At 42.3% G+C, this 24,768-nt stretch overlaps 1 protein-coding gene across 2 annotated transcripts in view; it reads right to left on the reverse strand.

Annotated features, from left to right (window-relative positions):
* Positions 1–24,768, reverse strand: part of ATPCL (ATP-citrate synthase) — a 60,580-nt gene that overhangs the window by 34,095 nt on the left and 1,717 nt on the right. For both annotated transcript variants that reach the window (XM_071659505.1, XM_071659504.1), the window contains exons 2-6: positions 19,341–19,501; positions 18,336–18,458; positions 3,793–4,046; positions 3,025–3,283; positions 1,117–1,329 (exon numbers count right to left, since the gene is read on the reverse strand). In XM_071659505.1, the coding sequence (XP_071515606.1) occupies positions 1,117–1,329; positions 3,025–3,283; positions 3,793–4,046; positions 18,336–18,458; positions 19,341–19,493 (1,002 nt within the window). In that variant the 5' untranslated portion in view covers positions 19,494–19,501. The remainder of the gene's footprint in view (positions 1–1,116; positions 1,330–3,024; positions 3,284–3,792; positions 4,047–18,335; positions 18,459–19,340; positions 19,502–24,768) is intronic.

Here is a 24,768-nt window from a genome sequence, read left to right on the forward strand (position 1 = left end):
TGATTATTCTATTAGGCTGACCTAATATAAAACATTTATGCTCTATTCATAAATAAGAAATTATAGTTATTATGGTAGAAGAAATTCTATTTCAAAGCAACTGGAGGTTTTTATTAATCACCCCAAACTTCATCTTAAGATAATATTACAATGCAGTTAGGCCCTTAGCCCCCTCACCCAATCTATGGCTTACTACAGCTCCCATTTGTTGCCATATCCACTTCCAGGTATCTAAAATACTGCGCTTTATCAAAGTTCTCTCCATTCAAACTCACACTCCAACCAACTTGCCTCTCTCTACAACTAAACAACCTTACTTTTATTCATATCAACACTCAACTTTCTCCTTTCACACACACTGCCAAATTCTCTTACCAGCTTCTGCAGTTTCTCATTGGAATCTGCCACTAGAGACATGTCACCAACAAACAGCAACTGACTGACTTCTCAGGCCAACCCCAACTACCAGCCTGCAGGCTTACCATAACCAAGATCCTCACATTTGTCTCCCTAACCAACCCATCAACAAATAAATCAAACTGCCATAGTGTCATCACACATCCTCTCCTGCAGATCCATCTTCAACTGAAACTACTCAAACTCCTATCTTCCTACTCGCACACAAGCCTTATTCTCTTGATAAAAACTTCGCTGCTTCTAGTGCCTTTCATACCCTACTTTCCTTTCCTTTCCGACTCTCTATATTCATAAAACTTTACACAAAGCATTTCTATCAACCCTATCATAAGATTTCTCCAGATCCACAAATGCCACATATAAATCCTTGTTTCCCTAAGTATTTCTCATACAAATTCCTCAAAGCAAACAGCTGATCCACACATTCTCTACCCTCCTAAAAACACCCGAATTTTTCCCAAACTGAAGCTCTGTACACACCACCACCCTCTCAGTTATCACTATCCCGTACAATTTACCTTGTACTCTCACCATACTTATACCTCAGTAATTAAAACATTTACTTCTGTCCTCACATCTTTTGTACAATGGCACTATAGAGGCATTCTGCCAAAACCTATGTATTTCCTTCCTTCATTAAGAGAACTCTATTCTTTGTAGATGCTTAAGTACTACACAAAAATGTTCAAAAGACAATACCTTGCCATCAGGATGTTTTTCTTTTGTCATGAGAGTAAGGATGGTCTTTGCATATTCATAAGTCTGTTGCTCTGATGGTGCACCTGAGTATTCACCATAATTGGCTAATTCTGCAGCGCCCCCTAATTCACAAATGGTGTCAGAGTAAATCACTGATGCTCCACCGCCTGCCACCATGGTCCAAATGCGACCTTTTTCATTGAGGATAGTTAGCTGAAAGACAGTCAATATCACTAAAAATATATACAAAAAAGGGTAATAGCAAGTTGCACTGGCTTAGAACCAAGGACAACTACTGATTATAAAGTACTTTCACAACTAATGTGATCTATAACTACTTCATCTCCTTATGCAACGATATGGATCAAATAGTATGATCTCTATAGCTAACCAAATCACAATGCAGACAATGAACAAATGTTTTAAGCACTGTTGACTATTTTTTGAACAAGAAATATCAATTCCTATAAATCTGCAGTCCCTATGAACTGTTTTCCAAGTGCTACCTAATTTCTTATCTAGAATTTATAAGATGCACTGTAGGTATCTAATGTCAACATCAAGTGCAAATACACTTAAGAGAATATCAGTAAAACTTAAAAGTAAATATGAATGGATAAATTTTATGGAAAATGATACTGTCAGTTTGCCCCAAGATATCCCACAAAATTAAGAAATATTATCCACTTTTGTGTTGAAACCCAAATTTCAGTTTCAACATATAGACAACTCCACCTCTGCAACTGCTGACACTTCAAAATAATCTATTCTTCTGAGTTACATGAAATCTTTTGTAAATGACCACAGGATATGTTCAATTATAATTGTAGATCAAAATTTAGTAAAAATATAAATATGGTTTATGAGACAGAATTTGTCCTTTTCTAAAATATGATACTCTTTCCTATATTTCATACTACCAGTGGCCAAACAATTACTGATACTGACAGCTTAAATTACCGTCTCATCCATCATACATTTCCAACTATTCTATTATCATCACTTAATTCCCAATGAAAAGAACTGATTAAGTATGTACAGTCTCTGTCATATTACTTACACACATCCTTAACTTATGCCCAGAGTTCGAAAGAGAAACAAGGACTTACAAGCATAAAAATGTTTATTTTTTTCACTTTATCCACTCATTGAAAAAATGAGATCTAAGTCTCCATTCATACCACCTCACTTCTACTGCTCATTCTTCTTGTATATTCATTTCAAATATCCCTGGCCCTAATCAATCCTCTCCCTACATTTATGAATCTCTTCCATGGTATACCTCCCCTACTTGTACCTTCTACTGTGCGGCCATGTATCTTCTTGACCAACCTATCATCTGCCATACATTATGCTTGACCATATCAACTTAAAATAGCTTCATCCATGCACCTTTCTAATGACTATTTCATGCCACATAACTATAAAATCTTTGCTCTAAATACCCTCACAAGTTCATATATGCAATGCAAATCATCTGCTCTTACCTTTAACTTATATATACTGTATACACTTGGCTTCACAGTAACACATCAGCATAGGTACAAGGACAGTACTCCTAATTGCAAGTTACCTGTATAATCTAAAGTAATTTCTTGGGAATAACCTATGACTGTTTCATCGTTTTGTTGATAAAATAATACATATATCATAACTGTCAAGGGGATGGCAAATATCTTGTTTATTAAGTCTGACATTCCATGTTATGGTCCAACTGTTACAAGTAAAAAGGGATGTCTTACACTAGTCCTTTGTATACTGCAAAATGATGAAACTATAAAAACATATCTAAAATCTAATCAATACAAAAAATTGAAAAATGAAAATTATTTGGTAATGTTAGAACAAGGTTTCTGGTATACCAGTCTACACATAATGAGGTATTTCACTTCATAAAAACAATCATACCTTCAGTGAAGCTCCACTCTTAGAGTCCAAGTCAGCAATAAAAGCTTCTTCAGGTAAGGCATCTCGACCAAATGGAGGTGGGTAGTCAACATCACCCCATTTGGCTTTGCACAAAAACTCTGCTGTCGCATCCAGTTTGGCAGCCAAGTCCAGAATATAGATATTGTCTGAGGTAATTACAAGTGGGTTGACCTCAAGGTACGTGAAATACAGATCAACATAGGCATCATACAGCGTCTTGATAAATGAAGCAGTTTTGCTGGAGACAAGATATGGAAAATAAATTTCATTAACAAATCTCAAGTACAGAAATATCATCTTGTAATTTGAAAGAAAGCAAGGATATTTCAAAATGATCAAGCCCTAATTACTCAAATTCATCTTCATTCCATCTTTCTATCTTAAATTTGGTCTTCCCATTTTCAGATGTCCTAACGTTTTGTAGCATTTTGTAGCATCTCAAGACTATTGGGGTTTTCTGTTATTGAAACATATCTCAAATCTTAATATGGAAGTTGATAATAAGATGTGCTTTATTTACAAACTTTTCATTCACAAAAGGTTTTTCACAACTGAAGCCTTTTAGTAAATTGGGATCTACCTATACCTAACAAAACATGAACTTGACAATTCTCACCATAGCTTCATTTATATGATTTGGATCCAACCGGAGACTCCATAAATACATTAGATTAGCAACGTCTGCCTGAATTTCAAATCTATGATGCACCTAACACATGGAATTAACAAAGCAAAGCAAATACATACTCTTTGCGCGGGCCATCGACATGTGTGAGAAGTTGCTCCTTTATCTGAATTTCTGTGGGTCTTTCTTCAATGCCAAGTTCAAGCTTAAGAGCTTTAGAATCCACATCACCAATGTCTACTCCTCCCTCATGAGTGAAAAGAATTGTGTCCCCATGGCGGCTGGAATATATGCATACATAGGCCTCATCACTTTGTTCATGAGGCAGGAATGGCTCAATTATAAAGTTGCGGAGCTTCCCAACAGCTTTACCAACCTGAGAATCATAAATAATAATATGAAATACCCTGACAAGAAAGACTGCTTAAAAAATCACTATTCTCCACCACCACTACAAAAAGAACAATTATGACATTGACAAAGGGGTTTGTATATTTGTCATATAAACATTAAAAACATTCAACAAGCACTGCTTTTCCTTAATCACAATATATTTTTGTGTTGCCTATCCTTGCATTAATTCTTTTCTCATCAATTCCACTACGCAAAAATCAGATAGAAGACTGCATGCGTATTAAACATAAACAATAAAAAACAGCAATTCAATGATAAACGCAACTACATATACAAATTTACAAAATCAGCAATACAGTCTATCATTATCAAACCATGTATGGAGTCATTAACATGGCCATGAAGTGGTTAGTATCTTAGTCATAGTAACACAAATATTAGGGTGGTAAGCAACTGATCAACTATATGTATATTACAAAACCAGACATCAACATCATAACATAGAACAGTTCCTTAAATACTGGCCATGCAATAATATTGTTTGACGTTTAAGGCATGGATTCAGAGTTTAATGACCATTAATTACCTATTAACACAACAAGTACAGAAAATAAGATTTCGGGGCCATAATCAAGTAAATCATCATAACTACAAGACGAATGGTCATGTGTGTAGGCAGTTCCATTTCTCTCTCTCCGGAAAAAGACTGTCTAATGCCCAGTAACATAAAGGTGCCAGAAAACAATTTTCAGCCTGATATATAACAGTATAACCAACAGTGCCTTAATGTATGTGGTAGGCTAGCTGGTACTAATATATAACGTTATCGCCATTACTATGATCATGGGCAAATATACCCTAATGGCTGAACTATCTCACATACCGTATAATATAGCACAGTTCCGAATGAAAGAAATCTTAAAGTCTCGCTAACAGACATCGTACTAGATATCGAGTATCTTGTATGCAGGCTGCCGATTGAGGTGCAGTATCATGAAATCCAAATCACCCTCACGTGCTATTATCAATCACTAAATTACCCAATCGAGTGCTGGAAAGAGGATAAGACCGCCAAGTATACAAGAATAACAGAATAATAATACAAACTGGCGGTGGTGTAAGATACAGAGGGACTATTCAATGCAGTTCAATAGTGTCTCAGGAAGTCTTTACCTCAGAGCAGCTGGTTCCCCTAACCCCCCTCTTTTTTATTTCTCTCACGTTTGAAATTCAATGTGCTCTGGTCTGCTATGTAGAATTGTTTATGATACGGTATTGCTGACATTGTTCCTGTTTTCTCCCTCTTATTCAATAAAATATATAATCTAGTTCTTTCAGAAAACCCTAAATTTTCCTTTCTAAAAGAGAGCTGTCAGATTACTTACTTTGGTCTTATATGCACGGTTGTAATTCTGGTTCTAATAAATATAGTATGGTGTGTGAAGATGACTTGTCAGGAATATATGACATTTTTAGCAATCAGAGAAGATTTTGAATAGGCCGTTTCAAAATCCCCCGAGCTAACTGAAAAAAAATCTTGCAAATAGAAAGGGGGAATTTGATCCCCTTGAAATGTCAATCATTTGACAGTCCATCAATAAATATTTACACTGAAGCTTTACCATAAGCAGGCAACTGTAATGGGAAAATCCGCGCGAGGAATATAAAAATACTAAACAAAGAAAAGGATATGACGAGCGTTTTCGGAATGGCGAAAGAATGAAAGGGGTTTAACTGGAACAGGCAATGGTACTACTACTTTCCTGTATCCAGACGATAAAATATGACTGAGTACTGTGAACATATTCTAACACATTTAAAAATGTTTGCCCATGATGCTATGGGAAGCTGGTGGCGGATGCTGGGCAGTATGGGTATGGCAAGCTTTGGGATATGGCCGGGTCAGCCAGCAACGGGTGATTGTGGTTGCCCAGGAAGGTAAAATGGGAGGGGTGAGAGTGTGGTGGTGGATCATAGGAAAGCTATAGCTGTCACGGAGGGACAGCAAAGCCGGAGACAATCGTGGATGGCTAACAGGGAGGCAGGAGGGAACGTGCAGCAGTAAAGGCGATCGTAGGTAAAACAGGGTAAGCCATAACATGGCTCATATTAAGGGTGAAACGGCTATATATCAGCAATCAAAGGGAATCCAAGAGAGGCACGAGGAAGGGCGAAGCACAATAGATGGAGACAGACGATTTACGAAACCAGGAGAGGCACATAAGATGGGAAAACAAAACTGGTGGGTTTTGGCGGTCGTAAGGGTGCAGGTGGGGTCACTCGGTGTGGCCGGCCAAAGGGATGCCATGACAAAAAGAAAGGAGAATGAGGTACGGTAGGTGCGTGGGGAAGGAACACTGCAGGAGGAATGTAGGGAATTTACGAAGGTGTTGGCGGCTGAGAGAAAGCCATGGTAGGCGAGGCAGGAGGGTGGGGCAGGGCGGTGGTTGTGGGCGGGCGAGAGAGAGCAGGTGAGAAGGGCGGGGCGTGGAGGCAGACAATCAATACCCTGCAGGAGGATAGATCTGGGAGTTGGCTTCAAGGTTATCATTCATGCCGACCCTCACGACCCGCGTCCCAGTGTGGCGTATCTCCAAGTCCACACACTCTGAGGCAAACATCACACGAGGAGACTGTGAGTACGTGAGATCTCACGCCCATCCAACAACCTAGCACCACACCTAAGTCACGGACGCCAAACGAACATTGATACATCTGAGGCGCCGCCAACACGAAACCGACATCAGTCAACGATACCAGCAGAAGTAATCAACAAAACTCGTCATAAAACATGGTAAAGTAAAAGAACATCAGCTGGTTCGGTATGCACTGTAACAAAATCATCCATGGCAAGTCTAACAATGTAGTTTCGGACAAAGGCTATGTGAACGAAAACATCGCTGTTTTCCCATGTGGAATAAACGACAGACAGGTAAAGTAACATTAGTAACTAATGCTGAATAGCTGCCACCAGTTGTACTGGTGACAGTAGAGGCCATCAGAGGGCTCTAAGGGCTTACACTGGCAACCTCACTAATGTCCCCGGCCTGGCCACCCAGCCTCCACTGACCCTTAAGGAATCTTGTTCCTCTGGGTTAAGACCGACCAGGTAACACCATATACGAACGAGAATCTGTACAGCTTTCAACCTTGTCACCACACTGCTTTTAAACCTTCCCAAATCCCAAAATAAATTACCCTAGTGCATGCTCAAGAACATATCTCCCATACATTACACGTCTCATTCACAAAATACACCATACTATAAAGCTCCGCTTACGTCAGGCTCGGTGTATATATGCACACCTGCTTCAATACAGACCCATCACATACAGTCTACAAATAATCTGGAAATATGACGCTTCGATCTACATATGATTACAATGCTATACAGGAATTAACAATCGAGGGCAATGTTAAAAGGGGACAGGCAGGGGAAATGAAGCAGAACTCTTACACACGAGTCTTCTTTGTTCAATCATAAAGTCTCTCACATGATCAGTTCCTCTATCATTCCTACGGTTGGTAAAGCCACCGAAGTGTTGGGTTAATGTTGCTGGTAAAACTCTCCCATGTGAATTGGGAGGGTTTTAAAAGGGGTTAGGGTTATAACCACATTACTCCCATATACAATGAAATAATTCTCAAGAGAGTATAATAAAGCAATAGCATTGCATCCTAGTATCAAACATTCCAGATCATGTGTATAGAGGCCAACATGTAAAATACCAAAGTCATCATCGCAAGCGTAACGAGGTCGATAACCACGTCGTTGGACTAACCATATTACTATATCTTGATCTAAAAAAATAATAATGACTAAACCTTATCAAAATATCCCGATCGTACCACAGAAAACAATGATCAACCTTCACGGCACGTAAACGGCGTCATGTTACCTCATCATTACAACCAAGTTGTTGTATTTGGGTTAGCAGTTTGTGGGATGAATATATCGAAATCATCAGGACGCAGATGTCAACCTACAATATTTTTGAAGCTTGGGTCAATGTGTGGTGACACTAGGTCATAAAATTCAAGATATATCCAGCAGGGTTTACAGTATAACCGAAATTTCATGTTTAATGACATGACACCAACTTTCCACTCGATAAAACACATGCAAACAATAAAGTCATTCACAAATCAACCTGAACTTACATTATCAGTGCGAAAGCTAAAATGCACTATTCAAATTATAAGACAAGTTTATCATGAATCAGGTGTAACTATATTTCATTCAAAAATAAATGTGAACCCTCTAATTTACCATCTTTTTTCCATCGACATAAATAAATACTTTATAACAGTATTACTGTCATCCAGCAGATAACTTCCTCATAGACCATCAGGCCTTCTGTTAACTAGCTTTCCCGTGTACTATTCATCAGCAGATAAATTAATGGATCATGTCTTCTGTTACATGGCTTACCCATGTACTGCCATGTACTATAAGACACTATTACCATTTCTATTTACAAGATATGACTCGATAAGTACAAATCAATATCATTCACGACGAGGCTACTCACAGTGAGATCAGCTGGTATACAACAGCTTAAAGAAGGTGGAACAAGTTTCTAGTTTCTAGCATGATGGCATGGCCTTTGTTCAGGCATGGGGCCAGACACTCGTACCCAAGAGCTGTACCGTCGTGGTCAAAGGTCGTAATGTTGTGCTCAAGAGTTTAAGACCGAGTATCCGGTGCACACACAAAAAAGCAGGGACGAGTTAGCGGTGACCTGCCCGACACCGGTGCCCGAGGCGAGGCAGCGGCTGGCCTACTGTACCCACCACTCGGTCGCACCAAGCCCTTCCCCCCGACTCTTCACACATAACTTAGCACGGGTTTTTCTGCTTGCTTGCCTGTCTGCCTGCCTCACACAGTGCACGAAATCAAGTGTCGAAACCAGTTGCCTTCATCGTGGAGCGGCTCTGACCACAACAGTACCGCCGCCAGTCCTACAACCAGACCACCGTTGCCTTGTCTTTCCTTAACTGAGTGATCTTGCCCTAATCTCACTTTTAGGTCCTCTTGTGTTTTCGCTAATGTTGCACCACTGCTCGCCATATACCTCAATCGATTCACACAAACATGCACTTCTGTAACAATCCTCGTCACAGATCATGAGTTACTAAAAGCAACACTTCAAAACAACAAATCGGTCAACTGCTATGACATCCCTGTTTAGAGGCTCCGTATCACGAGTGGAGAGAATGTTGAACGGTTGATCTAGCCCTCGTCTTTCGTCTCTCATCTTTGAGGGTACACCAACGGTATCAAGTCCGCCTGGCATGTGGCACCTCAGGTAGCAGCTATTCCAGCCTACTACCCAAGAACCCAACAAATACACATGACTACTGTTAAAGCAAAAACAGTAACAGGAAATCCGCCACCGGTACATGATGACATTACAGGATCAGATTTTCATTTTATCATTGAAACACAATGAATCTAAATCCATTTTTTTTCAACCTTATACACAGAAAACAAAGAGCCAAAACTCATTCCTTAGGATGATCACTTGTGACTGGATGGGTAGAGAACAGGCGACGTTACATACGACATGCATCCCTACCGTAACATCACGAAACACAGATATAACACAGCTCATCTTAATGAGTGATGGAAAAATACAATGGATTATCCTTTTCTATCCGTAAATCATTAATATCGTCGTGTTCAAATGTATAACGTCCACATAATCTTTTAATTTCCAAGTTCTGAAGAAAAAAATTATAGAATTGAATCATTTCCCGTTACAACATTTGCTATCTCCCTTTGCTATACCAAACCTGTGTTTTGTTCACCAGTGAGATAAAAACTGAGGGTCAGTGTTATAGCGCTGCTGCACGGCTGGCCAGAAGCCTATCGCGAACCCTTCCTGCCAGTAACGATCACCAGTATCATACACAAACGGAGAAACTGATATCAAAAATTCCAGGAACTCAAAAGCAGTCACAGGTTGGGTTGGAGTGCTTAACTACTATCACGTCGCACTTGCGGCCAAAAAATCAAAATCGTAGCCCAGCTTGACACTACAGGTATGTGGCCTTCATTTATAAAAAAGTTCTACGAAACTGCCTTTTACTGGAGGTGCTACATATCAACCCCAAGTGGTACGAGAAACAGATTAATCCCGTGTTCCCTGCATGTCGTACGAGTATAGGGGGAACAAGAGCAGGGAGTGGATATCCTCCCCTCCTGTACCATATACTTCTAAAATCAGGGAGAGAACCACAGGAGTTGCCAAATGAAGAAAGTTCCTTGAGGGTTCAGTCGTCTGCTCCTGCCGCTACTTAGCCGAGACGGGAAGGTGAGGGGGTGAGCGGGGGGGAAAAAAAATCCTTAACCCGTCTTGTCAGGATCTAGGTAGGGTAAGGCTATTGACATTTCATCGAGCCGGCTCGCAATTCCAGCCGCCCTCCCCTCCACACCCTTGTGCTGATCGCTCTCTTTCGGACTAGATTTTATGTCGACACTTACGGTCGGGGTCCCTAACGAGGCTGAACGCACTGTGTTACACCAAGTCAAACCCGGATACACCGCCTCTGGTCAACAGCTCAGGCCAGCCGCTGCCTTACAATAACCACCGTGTCTCATCTTCCCGTCCAGGTTGATCGGGATAAGAAACAAAAAAAGGGTGGCTGGGATATCGATGAATAAGGTCATACTTTTCAGTAACCTCATCTACACGAGTAAGTCCCTCGTCCCTTGGAAACGACGGTAAGACTCCTCGGAGATGGAATGAACTCCGGCTTGAGTCTCAAGGATTGTGATTTCGGTATCTGCTTACCTCTGCAAGGAGGGGCGTCAACCGAAGGACCAACACACAACAATTGTAGTTTTGCGTTGAGGTGAAAGACGTTTGATTATCTCGCATGCTGTGACGTAAGCAAGCGTGTGACGTGAGCAGGAATGTGACGTGGGTGGGTGTAGCGGTGTCTGTCAAGTTGCGTAAGTTTTGCGTGCTAGAGGAGTTACTACTTACTATATATACCCAGGCCCAGGTGATCATGTTGGGCTGGTCAACCCTTGCCTACCTGACCTCAAGGCCGTCCGGAACACGTCAGCCATCGCCCTCCTCCTGCATATCTTAGCGTCGCCCAACACGCCTCCCCAGCCAGTGCCAGACTTGCCACTATAAAATTTACTAAACACTTCTTGGTCTTGTATGTCTTGTCTCTTACTTTATTTCTGTTACTGTTTAAGTGTTAAGCTTTGCATGTTTTTACTTTTCGATGCTCTATCATTTCTCAATAAGCTTAATGAAAGAACCTAAGAGGTTATACATAGTCAGTATTAGCAAGATAAGTCTAAAGAGATTAGAAGTGATAGTGAGAGTGTGTCGTAATAATACTTGAGTGCTGCGGGAGTGAGATGAGAGGTTGTCTATAACAGTCGCGGGGGGTACTGTACTAGGGCTCCTGCTGGTGCCAAGACCTCCGTCACCTCTCATGCACCGCCGGCCTTGGCTCGGGTGACGGGGTGAGGACGACCAAGGCGGGGGGCGGTAGGGTGGGTGCACCGGTAGGAAGAGCAAGGACGGGCAGTGTAGAAACAAAGACGAGGGAGGGTAATGGTGGCGGGTCATTACAGCATGGGACCCGCCAGGGTTGGAGACGCACACTCCGGGAGGAGTGCGAAGTCTCACTCGCGGAAATTAGAAAGAATTCCAAGGATTATAGTCAGCAACAGTATGATCCTTGAGGATTATGATGACTTTTTTTTTCACCTGTCCCTTAAAAGTAGTACTGTCGTGATTATATATATATATATATATATATATATATATATATATATATATATATATATATATATATATATATGTGTGTGTGTGTGTGTGTGTGTGTGTGTGTGTTACCTAGGACCTTTCTAAAATCTCATACAGTTTCAGGCTGCGCTATTTTTCAGTAGTGGAGAAATGTAGACTTCTTTGGAGCGATAAGTTACTTGACAAAACCTGTACTTCCAACGACACAGCCTCGCTAAAGGTGACGGCGGCCGTAACTTTGACAGCAAGTTCCGCTGGCCTTGTAATAGGCAGGGTCTCGGGCAACATAACTGTGGCAAGAGGAAACATCTACATTTCCTGAAGTGGCATCATGTGAAGACTAAACAGACATGGCTCAGGAACATTAGGGCGAAGGGTTCAGTCTGAGGGTGGAACGTTTTGAAGGCTACGCTATGTGGTCTGGGTTGAGATGGACGTTGCAGCGAAGTTTTGGATGTAATGGCCAGGGTTATGAGCGGTAGTCCGTAATGGCTCTACTGGGAGGGTTCATAATGCGAGAACAAAGTGTGAGGGGGGGGGGGGGGGTGAAGCAGCAACAGGGCGGCGCCATGAGCAGCTCTAGCAGGAGTGAGGCAGACGGTGAACGGGTATCCTAGCACAGAATACTGGCAGGTGGAGGCCACACGCCAGACACAAGATGTTGCTGGCCACAGTAACGGTCGCACCACTACCCGTTACATGTCCTTCGCTCTCTCTCTCTCTCTCTCTCTCTCTCTCTCTCTCTCTCTCTCTCTCTCTCTCTCTTAGTAAAGGATCAGCTAACCAAGGTAACGACCAAACGACTGCATGAAGATTCATGATCAGGTTTCATCCCTTGAGCAAGACGGCGCAATCTTTGAGTACGACGTCACGACCACTGAGTATGGTATAAACGAGTGACCCTGACCCTGAGAGGCCAGGCTATCATATCGAAGTGTCGTAACGTTGCGTTCAATGGGTTAAGATGAGAGAGAGAGTGAGTAATAATAATCACACTGGAAGGGACCGGAGGCTGCTGCTGCTGTACCAGGTTATGTAGAAACGAGGTACCTCCGTTCGTGGAACACTACAACACCACATTCCACTCACACATGAGCCCACACCACATAAAGTTAAGAGTATGTATTCAGGCCGATGCCCATCATCCCCTGATGGAACGCTGACGAGAGCAAAATATTTACCTATAACATAACCTTCAAACATAGTGCTCCCAGATGCTGACAAACAATTAGCCCCTAAAAAATAAATCAAAACATGCTTAAATACGATCCGGGCATCGGATATCAGTGCTCGGGGTAACATGATTATCGACTTGCACGAAAATCCATACTGTGAATTCATTTTGTCATATGAAAAAGGAGAGAAAAAAAGAAAGGGATGTTCACATAAGTAGGATAGCCAATGTCTTGAATGCCAGCCATTTAAGTCGCTCTCGCACGTCCAGCCCTCCAGTACGAGAAAAAGTTAAGGAGACGGATGCACTGAGCAGTCTAGTTTTAAGGTGGCGGCGACCAGTCATCCCGGCCCCAACGGTCGACCCCATGATGTCTGCGGCACTCTCTTCCACAGCACGATCCGACACGACCGCTAATCCCATTTCATACAAAGAAAATCTCAAACAGTAGGAAGTTTAGCTTTATAAGTTTAACTCAAGGATTAAACTTGTAATTATCATCCCACACCATACCAAGATACAAATATAAAATACTATTCCCAAGGAAACCTTTAAGCGATAATTAATGTTCTTTCCATTTTCATGATTATGGAAAAGTTCATTCTTACAACATATGCCAGCAATGTACAGTATCATGGCCACTACGTTTAGGTTAGAATAATGTCTATTGGCTTAGATCGACTTAATACAATTTGTGCTTACAAAAAGAGTAGATACAATAATATATATATATATATATATATATATATATATATATATATATATATATATATATATATATATATATATACACACACACACACACACATACAATGTGCAAAAACTGAATTCGCCATTCAAATGTTAAGAAATTTGACAGAAAACGAAAATATCTAATTGTCAATCTTCCTTCTGAACCCACAGTCTAAGTCTCTCTACCCACGTCCACAGCAGAGAGAAAAAAGAAAAGAAAAAGTAAATAACGAAGGTAAGTTGCTGCTAGACAGGGTGGAGCAAAGAGGAGTAGGATCAATACCTGGTGCCGCGTGAGTCACGCCCTAGGCCTCCCTCCACCCACATGATGCGAACCTGTACAGTTTCCCATCACAAATCACGTCTATCAAATATCTAGTAAATGTTTACATACATAAAAATGAAGATGCAACTTTTTACAAAATAAAACAACTGAAACACATTCACTTTGTATAATTTATGAATCGCGTCGACTAAATGTAATTAAGAATAAAACAGCCTGCGGCAGTTGGTAGAGATATACTCTATATGGTGTAATGGTTACCACCTAACGCGCTGGGAGGCTTTGTGCCCTGATTAGATAGTTGGATATGTAGATAACATATAATCATTAAGGTAGAGCAAATATTAAATGAGCCTCTTTCCAGTCGAAGGCGAAACCGACGTACCCAAAAGGCGAAACGTCGTACTCAGAAGTTATTCCTTCATGTTGAAGGGTCGTGCCGTCGTACTCAGAGGATTAAAGAGGACCGTGCACTCTAAGCTCGCCTGCTGCCAGCCTTCCTGCTTCAGCCTTCCCGAAGCAACTCAACGCTGGTATACCAGCTTTGTAATCTATCCCGCCCCTATTACCGCTAGGACGTTAACCACACAACCTTCTCCAACAAAGACGAGACTTGAGTCTAAACTGCAATACTAGTGAGGCAGACCAGGGAATCAAAAGGATTTAAAAGCTAAATCTCGCTTTTATACGGTAAGCTGAAGTTCAAAATTGGAAAAACATCGTTAAAAGCACCCCTAAAATTCAAAGGGCAAACGACGCCAGGAGCATTAGTAAAATTCAAAAAATATACATTGAAAAATCGCTTATATCCAACCAGAAATAAGACATGGTATCACTTAATATGGAATGGAAAAACGTTGACATTAATCGCCAAACTAAAACAATGAGCAAACTACTTTAACGTCGCCACTAATATCATGACAATGGACAAATTTGCTTTAACGGCTCCACTAACACTAAGATACTAAAAAAAAAACTAACGTCATCACTACTTCAACGGCACCACTAAGATCAAGATAATGAACAAAAGACGGCTGTAAACCTGTGCTATCTCGACAATTTAATCAACAAATCACATCGATTAACCGTAAGCCAAGGAATCCGCCTTATCTAAATATGGCGTCTAAAAGTCAGCCAAGACTAACATTCAACAGATAAGGTAAGGTAGAGGCCAGTAAGGCACAAAATCATCAAGGCAATTTCTACACATTAAATGACCATGAAGTTCCTGTTCTACGAAAGGTCAGAGAAACAGCTTCTGGGTTTCTCGAGCGTAACCGTACGACAGACAGTTTTAACCAATCAAGTTCAACTTCCGTCTGCGTGAGAGCCGCCCAATCCGAGCCAAGACACATTTGTTAGCCGCCAACAGGTATGCAAGACTCAACCCAATTGAAACATTACAAAGCAATACCGTGCGCGAGCAAGTAACTTACACTAATAGAACGACGCTGACACCCCGTCAATATAAGCAGACATGTCGAAATACATTTATTTGACACACACGTCCGAGACAAGAAAACGTCACACCATCTCCAGCAATGGATGAACGTTGTGAAGGAAGCAATACTGCTAGTGTAACATGCCTCAACAGGTACATGTCTAACCAATTGTTCTGCAAGAGGTACGAGAACTTTACAAAAATTATTTTCACATTTTTACATCAGCATGCAGTGAAATATGTGCAATACCACAATCTCAAAAACTTTACAATAATGTCCAAACAGTAATAAGTTATACAGGCCCGAGTGAACCCAGTCTGCATTATTTATAAAAAAAAAAGTTCGAAAAGAAGCCATTCCTTAAGAGACCACCATTTATAGAACCTCTATTGTTCATGGAGACTTCCACTCCTGGAGAGAGACTGTCAGCTTTGCAGAGACTATACCACCCATGGAAGCAGCTTTGAAAGAGGAGGCTTCTGTATATGCTCGCTTCCCTTACCTCACGGGTATGTGGCACAACTGTCGCAACAACGTCACCATTACACTCGCATGACGTATGGAGGGACACTTAACTCAAGTCTCCTGCCAAGCTCCAGTCGAAAATATACTTACTCATCACTTAAAACTCTCCTAAGGACAATACAAATATGAACCTTGCAAACACAGATGAGAGTATTGGATGGCAGAGAAAGCGCTATTCCTAAGCAACCAAGCCATCCTGCTACCGTAATAACAAACTGCGGTAGTCTGAGCTAAATTTTAACAACAAATGCAAGTTTACGAAATGCCATCTTTCGTTCACTTCTCAAATCTATCCATACGAGCGAGACTGTCACCCGGCGAGGCTGCATCATCGTCAAAAAAGAGAAAAGGTGTATAGGCTTGCCAAGGACCCACACGGGTCAGACTCGAAACTTGAGGGGTCCTTCAATAGGGTGTCCTCAAGTTACATAATCTCATTACAAAACACCACGACCCCCTTTCATAGTGCTCGTGCAGCTTTAAGGTTGCGCTCCAATAAGAAATGGGAAAATGCACTTGAGGTGAGAAGTTCCTTGACGCAATGGTGCTTCTTCCCGTCTTAGGGACGACGATACAGTCCTCGCCGAGGTGACCTATTACTCACGGGACAGAATCTGGAAACGCTTGCCCCAGGGAACACATACATAGCAAACTGCTCACCACACCACGACACTGAACAGTCACATGCCTATCACGTCAGGATATGGTGACCGCTCGCTAGCCTAACGCCCTCGACTGATAGTGACGATTATATCTTGGGAGTCGCGGGGGGGAAGGCGTCTGTCCGGCTGAGAGAGTAGAGTCAAATAAATGGGTTTCGGGGCTGCATGGAAGACATGAAAGGAGATACGAGAAGTGGATAAAGGAGGATGAATAAGGTATGGAAGGCGTGAAGTAAGAGGGAGGCAAGGGAATCAGTGAGTGTAAGGGAGGTAAGCAGGTGACGGGTTAGGTCTAGTGTGTGCTCAAGCAGCAAGCTGGCCGGCCGGCTGCTGCCGGTTAGCCTCGGGCTCAACGTCAGGGTAATGCTGTCTACAAATCCTTAACGTGTAAATGACTAATTACCGTTAAACGCTCCCACAACTAACGAAAATTACTTAAAAGCTTATATATATATATATATATATATATATATATATATATATATATATATATATATATATTCATCAGTCATTTATCCACCGAAACAACGTGTGATCTACGTATATACATTTTCGTTATTTTCCACCAATCTGGGAAAATGTGATGTCGCTCGTTTACAAGTATATTACACTGATGTCTTAACTGCCATATTTCAAAACCGTCTCCGGCAAAATGGAATCGTCATTCTTTTTTCCGCTATTCAACTTTAACATCACTCCATACGGCTCCAATCCATATCCATAAACAAAAAAAAAAAAAAAAAAAATAGCAGACACGAGGATCTATTGACCTTCACCAACGTACTCCTGCCCTGCCTCAGACCTAACCATATTGTCACACTGATCAGGGGTCTTCCCCACCCCCACCTAGTGACAGTTCAACCGCTGCCCAATCACCTCTGCCTGGACACCATCCAACTCCCCGACACTCAGATTTCTCTTTTTCAGCCTTATCTGTGGCCTCACGTGCAAGCATCATGCCGCTCACGGGCCTCTTGACCCGGGTGTACCATGCAACATATAAGCTCCGTGCACCAATTACAGACGGTCCAACCCTTGGGTATGTGGCACATATGTCATTTAAGTACGACGGTATGATGCTCTGGTCAGGTGGGGTGAAAGGGATCAAATGAAGTCGGCCTGCAGCCAACCCTCGAATTATCGCTCCTTCAGACAGCGTCCCACGCCACAAGGGAGGGGGATGTGCACGACACTAGTCAGGGGGGGGGGGGTGAAGGTTCTTGAAAAGGAGCAGGCGAGGCAGCGGGACAGCTGCCTCCTGGTGGTTTTATGCCCTCACGGCGCAAGCCAACCTGCTCCTCCCTAATGCCTGCATTCGGATCCAAGCGGGGAAGTTCGGAGGCGCCCTAACCTAACATGGGGACTTTCCTAACCTTACGTAAGGGCTTTCCCCGAGCGCCTCCGGACGGGCGTTAGTTGGGCCGACCTACTCAGCAAAACCAAAAGATACCGACTCGCGTTCAGAGGAAACAGAGGGAAAGCAATCGATAGGAAATGCTTCAGTCTGAGGTACGTGAAGAAAGCAAATTTACAGAGAGTGCGGTACTGAGACAGCTCAAAGTGAAGTCGATACTGTACCTTGTCTGAGTGCAGTACATAAGGCAGCTAGAGGTGCTGTACCTTGGTAAAAGAGGTGGCTAGATATACAAAAAAAAAAAAAAGGTACTATACCTTGTCGGAGGAGAAAGGGGCGTAACACGTGGTCCCAGACGACCTACCTGCTGATCCTTGTTCATGCGATCGTTCACCCAGGTTTGGACGCCGGCCAGGTCGGCCCCGACCTTGATGAGGCCAAGCTTCCCGCGACGTTTGATGAGCTGGTCCGGCTTCACCACCAGCTTCTGTAACAACAACATAACCAACACGTCACTACAGCCACAGAAACAATGTGTATGTGTATGTATGCGTGTGTGTGTGTATATGTGTGTGTGTGTGTGTGTGTGTGTGTGTGTTCTTGTTTAAGTTTTTGTTAGTGTTTGAAATACAAATGCATCTGAGAGTGGATGTGAACATTTATGAGTTCTCCTGTTTGTGTATACGTGTTTTTCATATATATATATATATATATATATATATATATATATATATATATATATATATATATATATATATAATATATATATATATATATAATATATATATATATATATATATATATATATATATATATATATATATATATATATATACACACACACGTGTTGTGTGTGTGTGTAGGAGACAATGTCTCGGACCATACGGGTGAGGCCACCTCTAGGTGTGTCATCCTTACCTATCCCTCTCATCATCCCCCAGCCCCTCTGTGGCCAACGCACCTTGCGCCCTCACCTAGTCTCCCTACTTGCTTAGCAACCCTAATTATAACCTCAGTTTTTTCTTTACCTAGTCTCCTGAATCGTCTACTACCCTAATATCTCATCGCTTTGGGCCCCTCTGTGAGCAACTCATCCAGCCATCTAACCAAGTTCCCCTTCTTTTTTAGGATCTCTTCACCTAGTCCTTTCACCTGGCCTCCTTATCTTGTCCCTCCATTCGTCTATTATCCATACAATACTCCTTACCAGATCCCCTCACGAACTATTCACCTTTTGTCCCAGTTCACACACACAAGTGGGACTATTTCTCGACACTACGCACTCCATCTCCCTCAACCTGTATACTTCAGTTCTTTTCTTGATTCCCCACCACGAACAGCCCTCGTCCCCAGCGCCACTGTGTCTTACCTCTGTCTTGAGCCATGGGTGCTCCTGGACCAGCTCCTCCCACTGGGTGTCCTGGGTGACGGCGGCAAAGCGGCAGGTGGCGCAGACGCCCGCCGGCAGGTTGTTGTTGAGCAGGGTCTTGCCCGTGGCCTCCCTGATAGCCTTGGCTGACATCCTCGCTCCTGTACACAAAAGTAAGACATTAAAAACAAGTATCATACACCTTCCACTACACTCATTGCTACAGTATGAGGCCTTTCCTCCGTCTGTTCCTGGCGCTACATAGATAACGTCGGAATATACGAAAAATTATACTGTGTGTGTGTGTGTGTGTGTGTGTGTGTGTGTGTGCCATGTGTGCTATCCTTCATTCTGTATATACATATCTGTTGCTCAAAATTAAATAAAACAGCAATAATATGCCGTCCCCAGCAACATAAGGGTACTCTGGTAGGGGAACACAAGTCCTCCAGTAGGCGACAAACACTAAGGGAGATGAGCTACAAGGAAAGGTCATCAGGCTGAGATCTGCCCACCTTACACTTCTCCATCTATAGAGATAAGGAGATTAAAATATTACGACTGGCCTTCAGCAGAGAGCCTTGTCCTATATTACATTTGGTCTTCTGTTTATCTGTCCTTCCCATACACCTCCATGTAATGTCCTGCAACAGATAATTTCGTCAAAGACCATCAGCTCTTCTGTTATCTGGCTTTCCCATGTACTCTCCTTCGCTGTTTCAACAGTTATACCAAAAACAGTGTGGTCACAAGTTACACTATAGTTAACCTGGATCACCCGCAGGATCAGCAGTACACGTTTCCCGCTTTACTACATTCGTAAACTAACGAGACGGGGCCTGATCCTAGGGCAAATTTCTTCCTCATCAAGTCTGACGACAGAAGCGGTATACCATATCCCCGGCACACACCTCTGGCTATAGTTGCTCTTCAGGCAAAATGAAACAAACATGTAATATTACGTTAACATATATCCAAAAAGGGGAAGACTCACTCCATACGAGTGCATCTTCGAAAGAAGAGTTCGAAAGAAGAGAATAATCGAGGGTTCTCAAATGTACAAAAACGATCGCTCACCCTACCTCACAAACAAATCACCTCCAATACCCTTAAATAATCGCATCTAGTCCTAACAATGTTAAACGAGGTATTAATAATTCAGTCTGGGTATAGCGTTAAGGAGCATGTTAACACATACAGATCTTGTCAGCCACACGGATCTTGTGTAAGCAAGCCTCCACCCACGCTAACAATTGATAAAATCAACCTTACGTCTCCACCAATAATGGAACACGACCCTTTCAAACCGAAAATATCCTCATGTAGGTAATCCTTGAGGATCAACCAGCAGTGGTGCAGCCAGCGACACACAAACAAAACACACCGAGTTGATTCTGAGGTCCTAGTTAAGGATAAATACACGGAAGAAATAAAGTAACTATCTGTTGGATCCCGGAGTATCAATTACGGGTAAACAGCGTCGGGTTAAGCTCGGAACAGTCCCTGGTTAGCGACGGCCGATTTACTGAGCTCTACTCAACTTACCCCATTGGTTAGGCTCCCTCTAGCTAGGATAACTCTTCTCTAACCTAGCCCGGTTGGTCATGGCTCTTTTCTAGCCTAGCCTGGTTGGTCATGGCTCTTCTCTAGCCTAGCCCGGTTAGTCATGGCTCTTCTCTAGCCTAACCCGGTTGGTCATGGGTCTTCTCTAGCCTAGCCCGGTTGGTCATGGTTTTAATCCAGTCTAGCCCACTGGTCATGGCTTGGCTCTGCTCAAGCCTAGCCCAGATGGGCATGGATATACTCAAAGCTAGCCCAGCTGGTCATGGCCCTACTCTAGTCCAGCCCGATGTTGATCATGGCTCTATTCCATCCTAGCTCGGATGATCATGGATTGGCTCTACATCAGCCTTACCGTTCAAACGCTACAGAAGTTTGTTACACATATTACTTATTACAACATATTCGATAAATTACGGTTATTCCCCTGCGAGTGCAGTAACATGCGTCTTTCCTGGCGACAGCTAAATTTCCCGACAAGGGAGACCATATGTCAGCAGAGATTAATTGGTGCTGATAATGCCGCCGGCGACGGCTGACGTCATTAACCCTGACCCTGAGGCTTCACACGCCTAGAGACACACTTCTCTGGAGATTTTGGGGGCAGAGTGAAACAATAAGCAATCATTAATTAGGATTTCCTCTGGAACTCATCTCGTTTAATTGGTACATCTAAGAATTAGCTCTGAGTAAATCACCCGAACGTTCGACAGTGAGTCTGAGGGAGAATTAAACAACTGATGCCTATCACAAATCCTCATCGTTGAGACTCGCGAAACATCTCGTAAGGCTTCCACTAGAGGGAACGTTTCGCTCCAACAGCTTGCAGCTCGCGCTCTGGGGGGTTCCTGGAGCCGGAACACGGCTTAGTAACTGATCTCTTATACTGTGACCTTTTATCTCTGAAAAAAAGACGGAAATCTCATTTTGCGGAACAGATTACCTGCAACTGTTTAGTTTTTAATTCGTATCATTCGTGCTAACAGGAGACAAACGACTGAATGGGTAAACCGAGGCTGAGAGTGCTGTCAATACCAGTCGTCGTGACGAGTGAGAGACAAACACGAGTCTAGACAAAGCAGCTCGCAACCGTCATGATCATCAAAACCCCTAGTCGTCTTTTATATATTCCAAGGCAATACAACATAAAACCAACGTCACAAATGCAGGACAGATCCATCAAGAACAAATGTCGGCCACAGGACGACCCTTGATCAAACAATCCTTGCTCTCTCAAAAGTGGAAAGATTTTCTTTTCCCGAAGAGTAAACATCTTTTGTCAATGGGGTACGACACAGGAGAAATCCAGCTCCAGGTCTAAATATAAACTGCAGGTTAATGTTCCTTCTGGTGGTGGGTACAGGGGAAAGGTCCTCCCCCAAGCTCAAACTGGACGAACCTCTGAATAACAAACATTACATGCTTATCCGGGACGGTCTACATCACATGGGCCGTTAAATTTTCAGATCAAGGGGGGTCAAACTCTCCGAACTACGCAACGGAGTTGCTGATCCCGTTTAGAAATAGCTGTCAAGGTTCAGAAAGTACTTTCCCAATTATTCAGAGGAGGCCATACGGTATAATAAGAACGATTCACAAGTCCGCAGATTAATATTACCACGCTAAAAGGTCCACGTCTTCATAGCATACGACGGAAGGTTCACAGAGTAAAACAGGATACGCAGGAAAGCCCACAGGGTAAAACGGGCTGATTGAAATGGCCCACGTGGTGTTGCAAAGAGGTCCATCACCTACATGACTCGGATGGGTTCCCAAAGAAAAAACTTTATTGCTCTTGAACGGAGTTCCACATCAAGCATCATTGTACTTGGCCCTGTCAATATAAGTATTTTCAAAGACATTCTAATACAGACCATACCATCAAGTTTGCGCACCTTGCATTTTCAGACACATTCTAACACAGACCATTCCATCAAGTTTGCGCACCTCCACATGAGGATAAACCAATTTCTCCTCGTCAACATTAAGTTCCAAGAAGGAAAAACAAATCTGACAAGGAAGTCGTGATCTCTGACATATCATTTCAATATGATTTTTGTTATCAAGATGTTCCAAACCAATTGCCTTTGTTGCATCATGTCAGGTGATTCGAGAAGAACGCCATTATTCACTGACTGATCAATTACCAAACTTTCTTTGAGTAGAACCCACGCTGAAATCTTAGATCCGATTTTTTTTTGTAATATTGCAAAAACATTAAACATGATGAACATTCGGCAAAGGCACTGACTGCCCCGCTTTTCCCAATAATGAATGACTCCAAAGAAAACCAAAGTATATAAAATAGCTCCACAAGTTCGTGTAGATTTAATCCTCCAGAGTCTTCGCGATGGCAACATTGAGTTCGAATACGAGACCAGTACATATTAACCTCTTTATATGAATATCACCAACCCTTCTAGCCATGTATCATTCAAAATGGATAGAAAACATACAATGGTATTCATTTAGCTCATTTGTTTCTAAAGATTCACTTAAATAAACTTAGCCAACACCTTACCTCATCATGACTGATTGGCAACACCTCCATCACAACTACAGTTACATAATTCGAATCAATTAACTTGGTGAGGTAAGAGGTTATCAGTTCCCTTGACTAGACAACTGAGGCCCCCCCCTCCCCCGGCCATGATAAGGTACTTAATCGTAGACATCATACGAGGAAGTGCACCTCCACATCCCAAGCGTAGCACATGACCTTTGTGCACGAGTAAAGCCATCATATCTCACCGGTGCCACGCAATCCGCCGCGTTACTGTGGCAACGCTACTCCCAGCCCACTTATGATATTCCTCGCCTCGCCGAGATTACTGTGCTTTGTTGCTATACTACTGATCATCGTGCACGTGATTACCTCTTTTCTGCTCGGATGAGAGGCTATGCTACTACGCTGTTGCTATGTTGACAGGTGCTCCCTAATGTACAATGTACCGTGCCGATTACCGTGATTTATACAATCTAATTTTTGTTATTACTACTGTCGTCGTGATGACTACTGTACGGCTGTGATGACTACTCTGTGGCTCTAATTAACACTGGCCAGCTGTATTGATCACTATGGGAGGGAGATGACAGGATGACAACTGAATAGGTTGTGTCAAACTGATTGGACGAACGAACTACCACTCAACAGAATCATCAGACAGTTGCTCTCGGACCATCGGACGAAGGAAGATAAAACAAGCTCCTAACTTAAACTCTCGTGTATGAACGGGTTTTAATTCGACTAGAAAACATTTACACCTAATATAAAAATAAGTATGCCACGTCAATTCCGAACAAATAATCAAAACTGCTATATTAGTAAGTCTCCATGTCTGATACTTTGCAGTCACTTATTCACCTTTAGTCGAAATCCCTTATGCAATAATCCGATCCCTATATCATTATAGACGTTTGAACATCCAACAATCACATGACATATGAAGCCCTCACCTAACCTCACGTAAATAGTGACATACTAAATAATTATCAAAGGTGCTACATCTATAACACGACATAGTACATTTAGGCCGCCACAGAATGTAAGGATTCCAGTGGTACCACTTTCGTCAAAATGTATCAAATACACGTTGGTCCATGTTCGAAAAAAATACCCATTCTAGAATAAAATCCTCGTATATATTTTTTGTCTGCAAAACATGTCTAGAGATACTGTTTAATTCTTAAAACTTACTCATTACTATCATTTTGTACCCTTGCCTTAATCTGATGATAATCTTACGCTTGTTTCCACAAGTATGGGATCTAACACTATACCATACTATTTCATATTACCTACCAATCATTCTCTACTCACACAATAAGGGTGCTTCTTTCCATCTCTTGTAACAAGTTTCTCGCCCAA

The sequence above is a fragment of the Panulirus ornatus genome, chromosome 68, assembly GCF_036320965.1.
Source record: "Panulirus ornatus isolate Po-2019 chromosome 68, ASM3632096v1, whole genome shotgun sequence".
Lineage (NCBI taxonomy): Eukaryota > Metazoa > Arthropoda > Malacostraca > Decapoda > Palinuridae > Panulirus > Panulirus ornatus.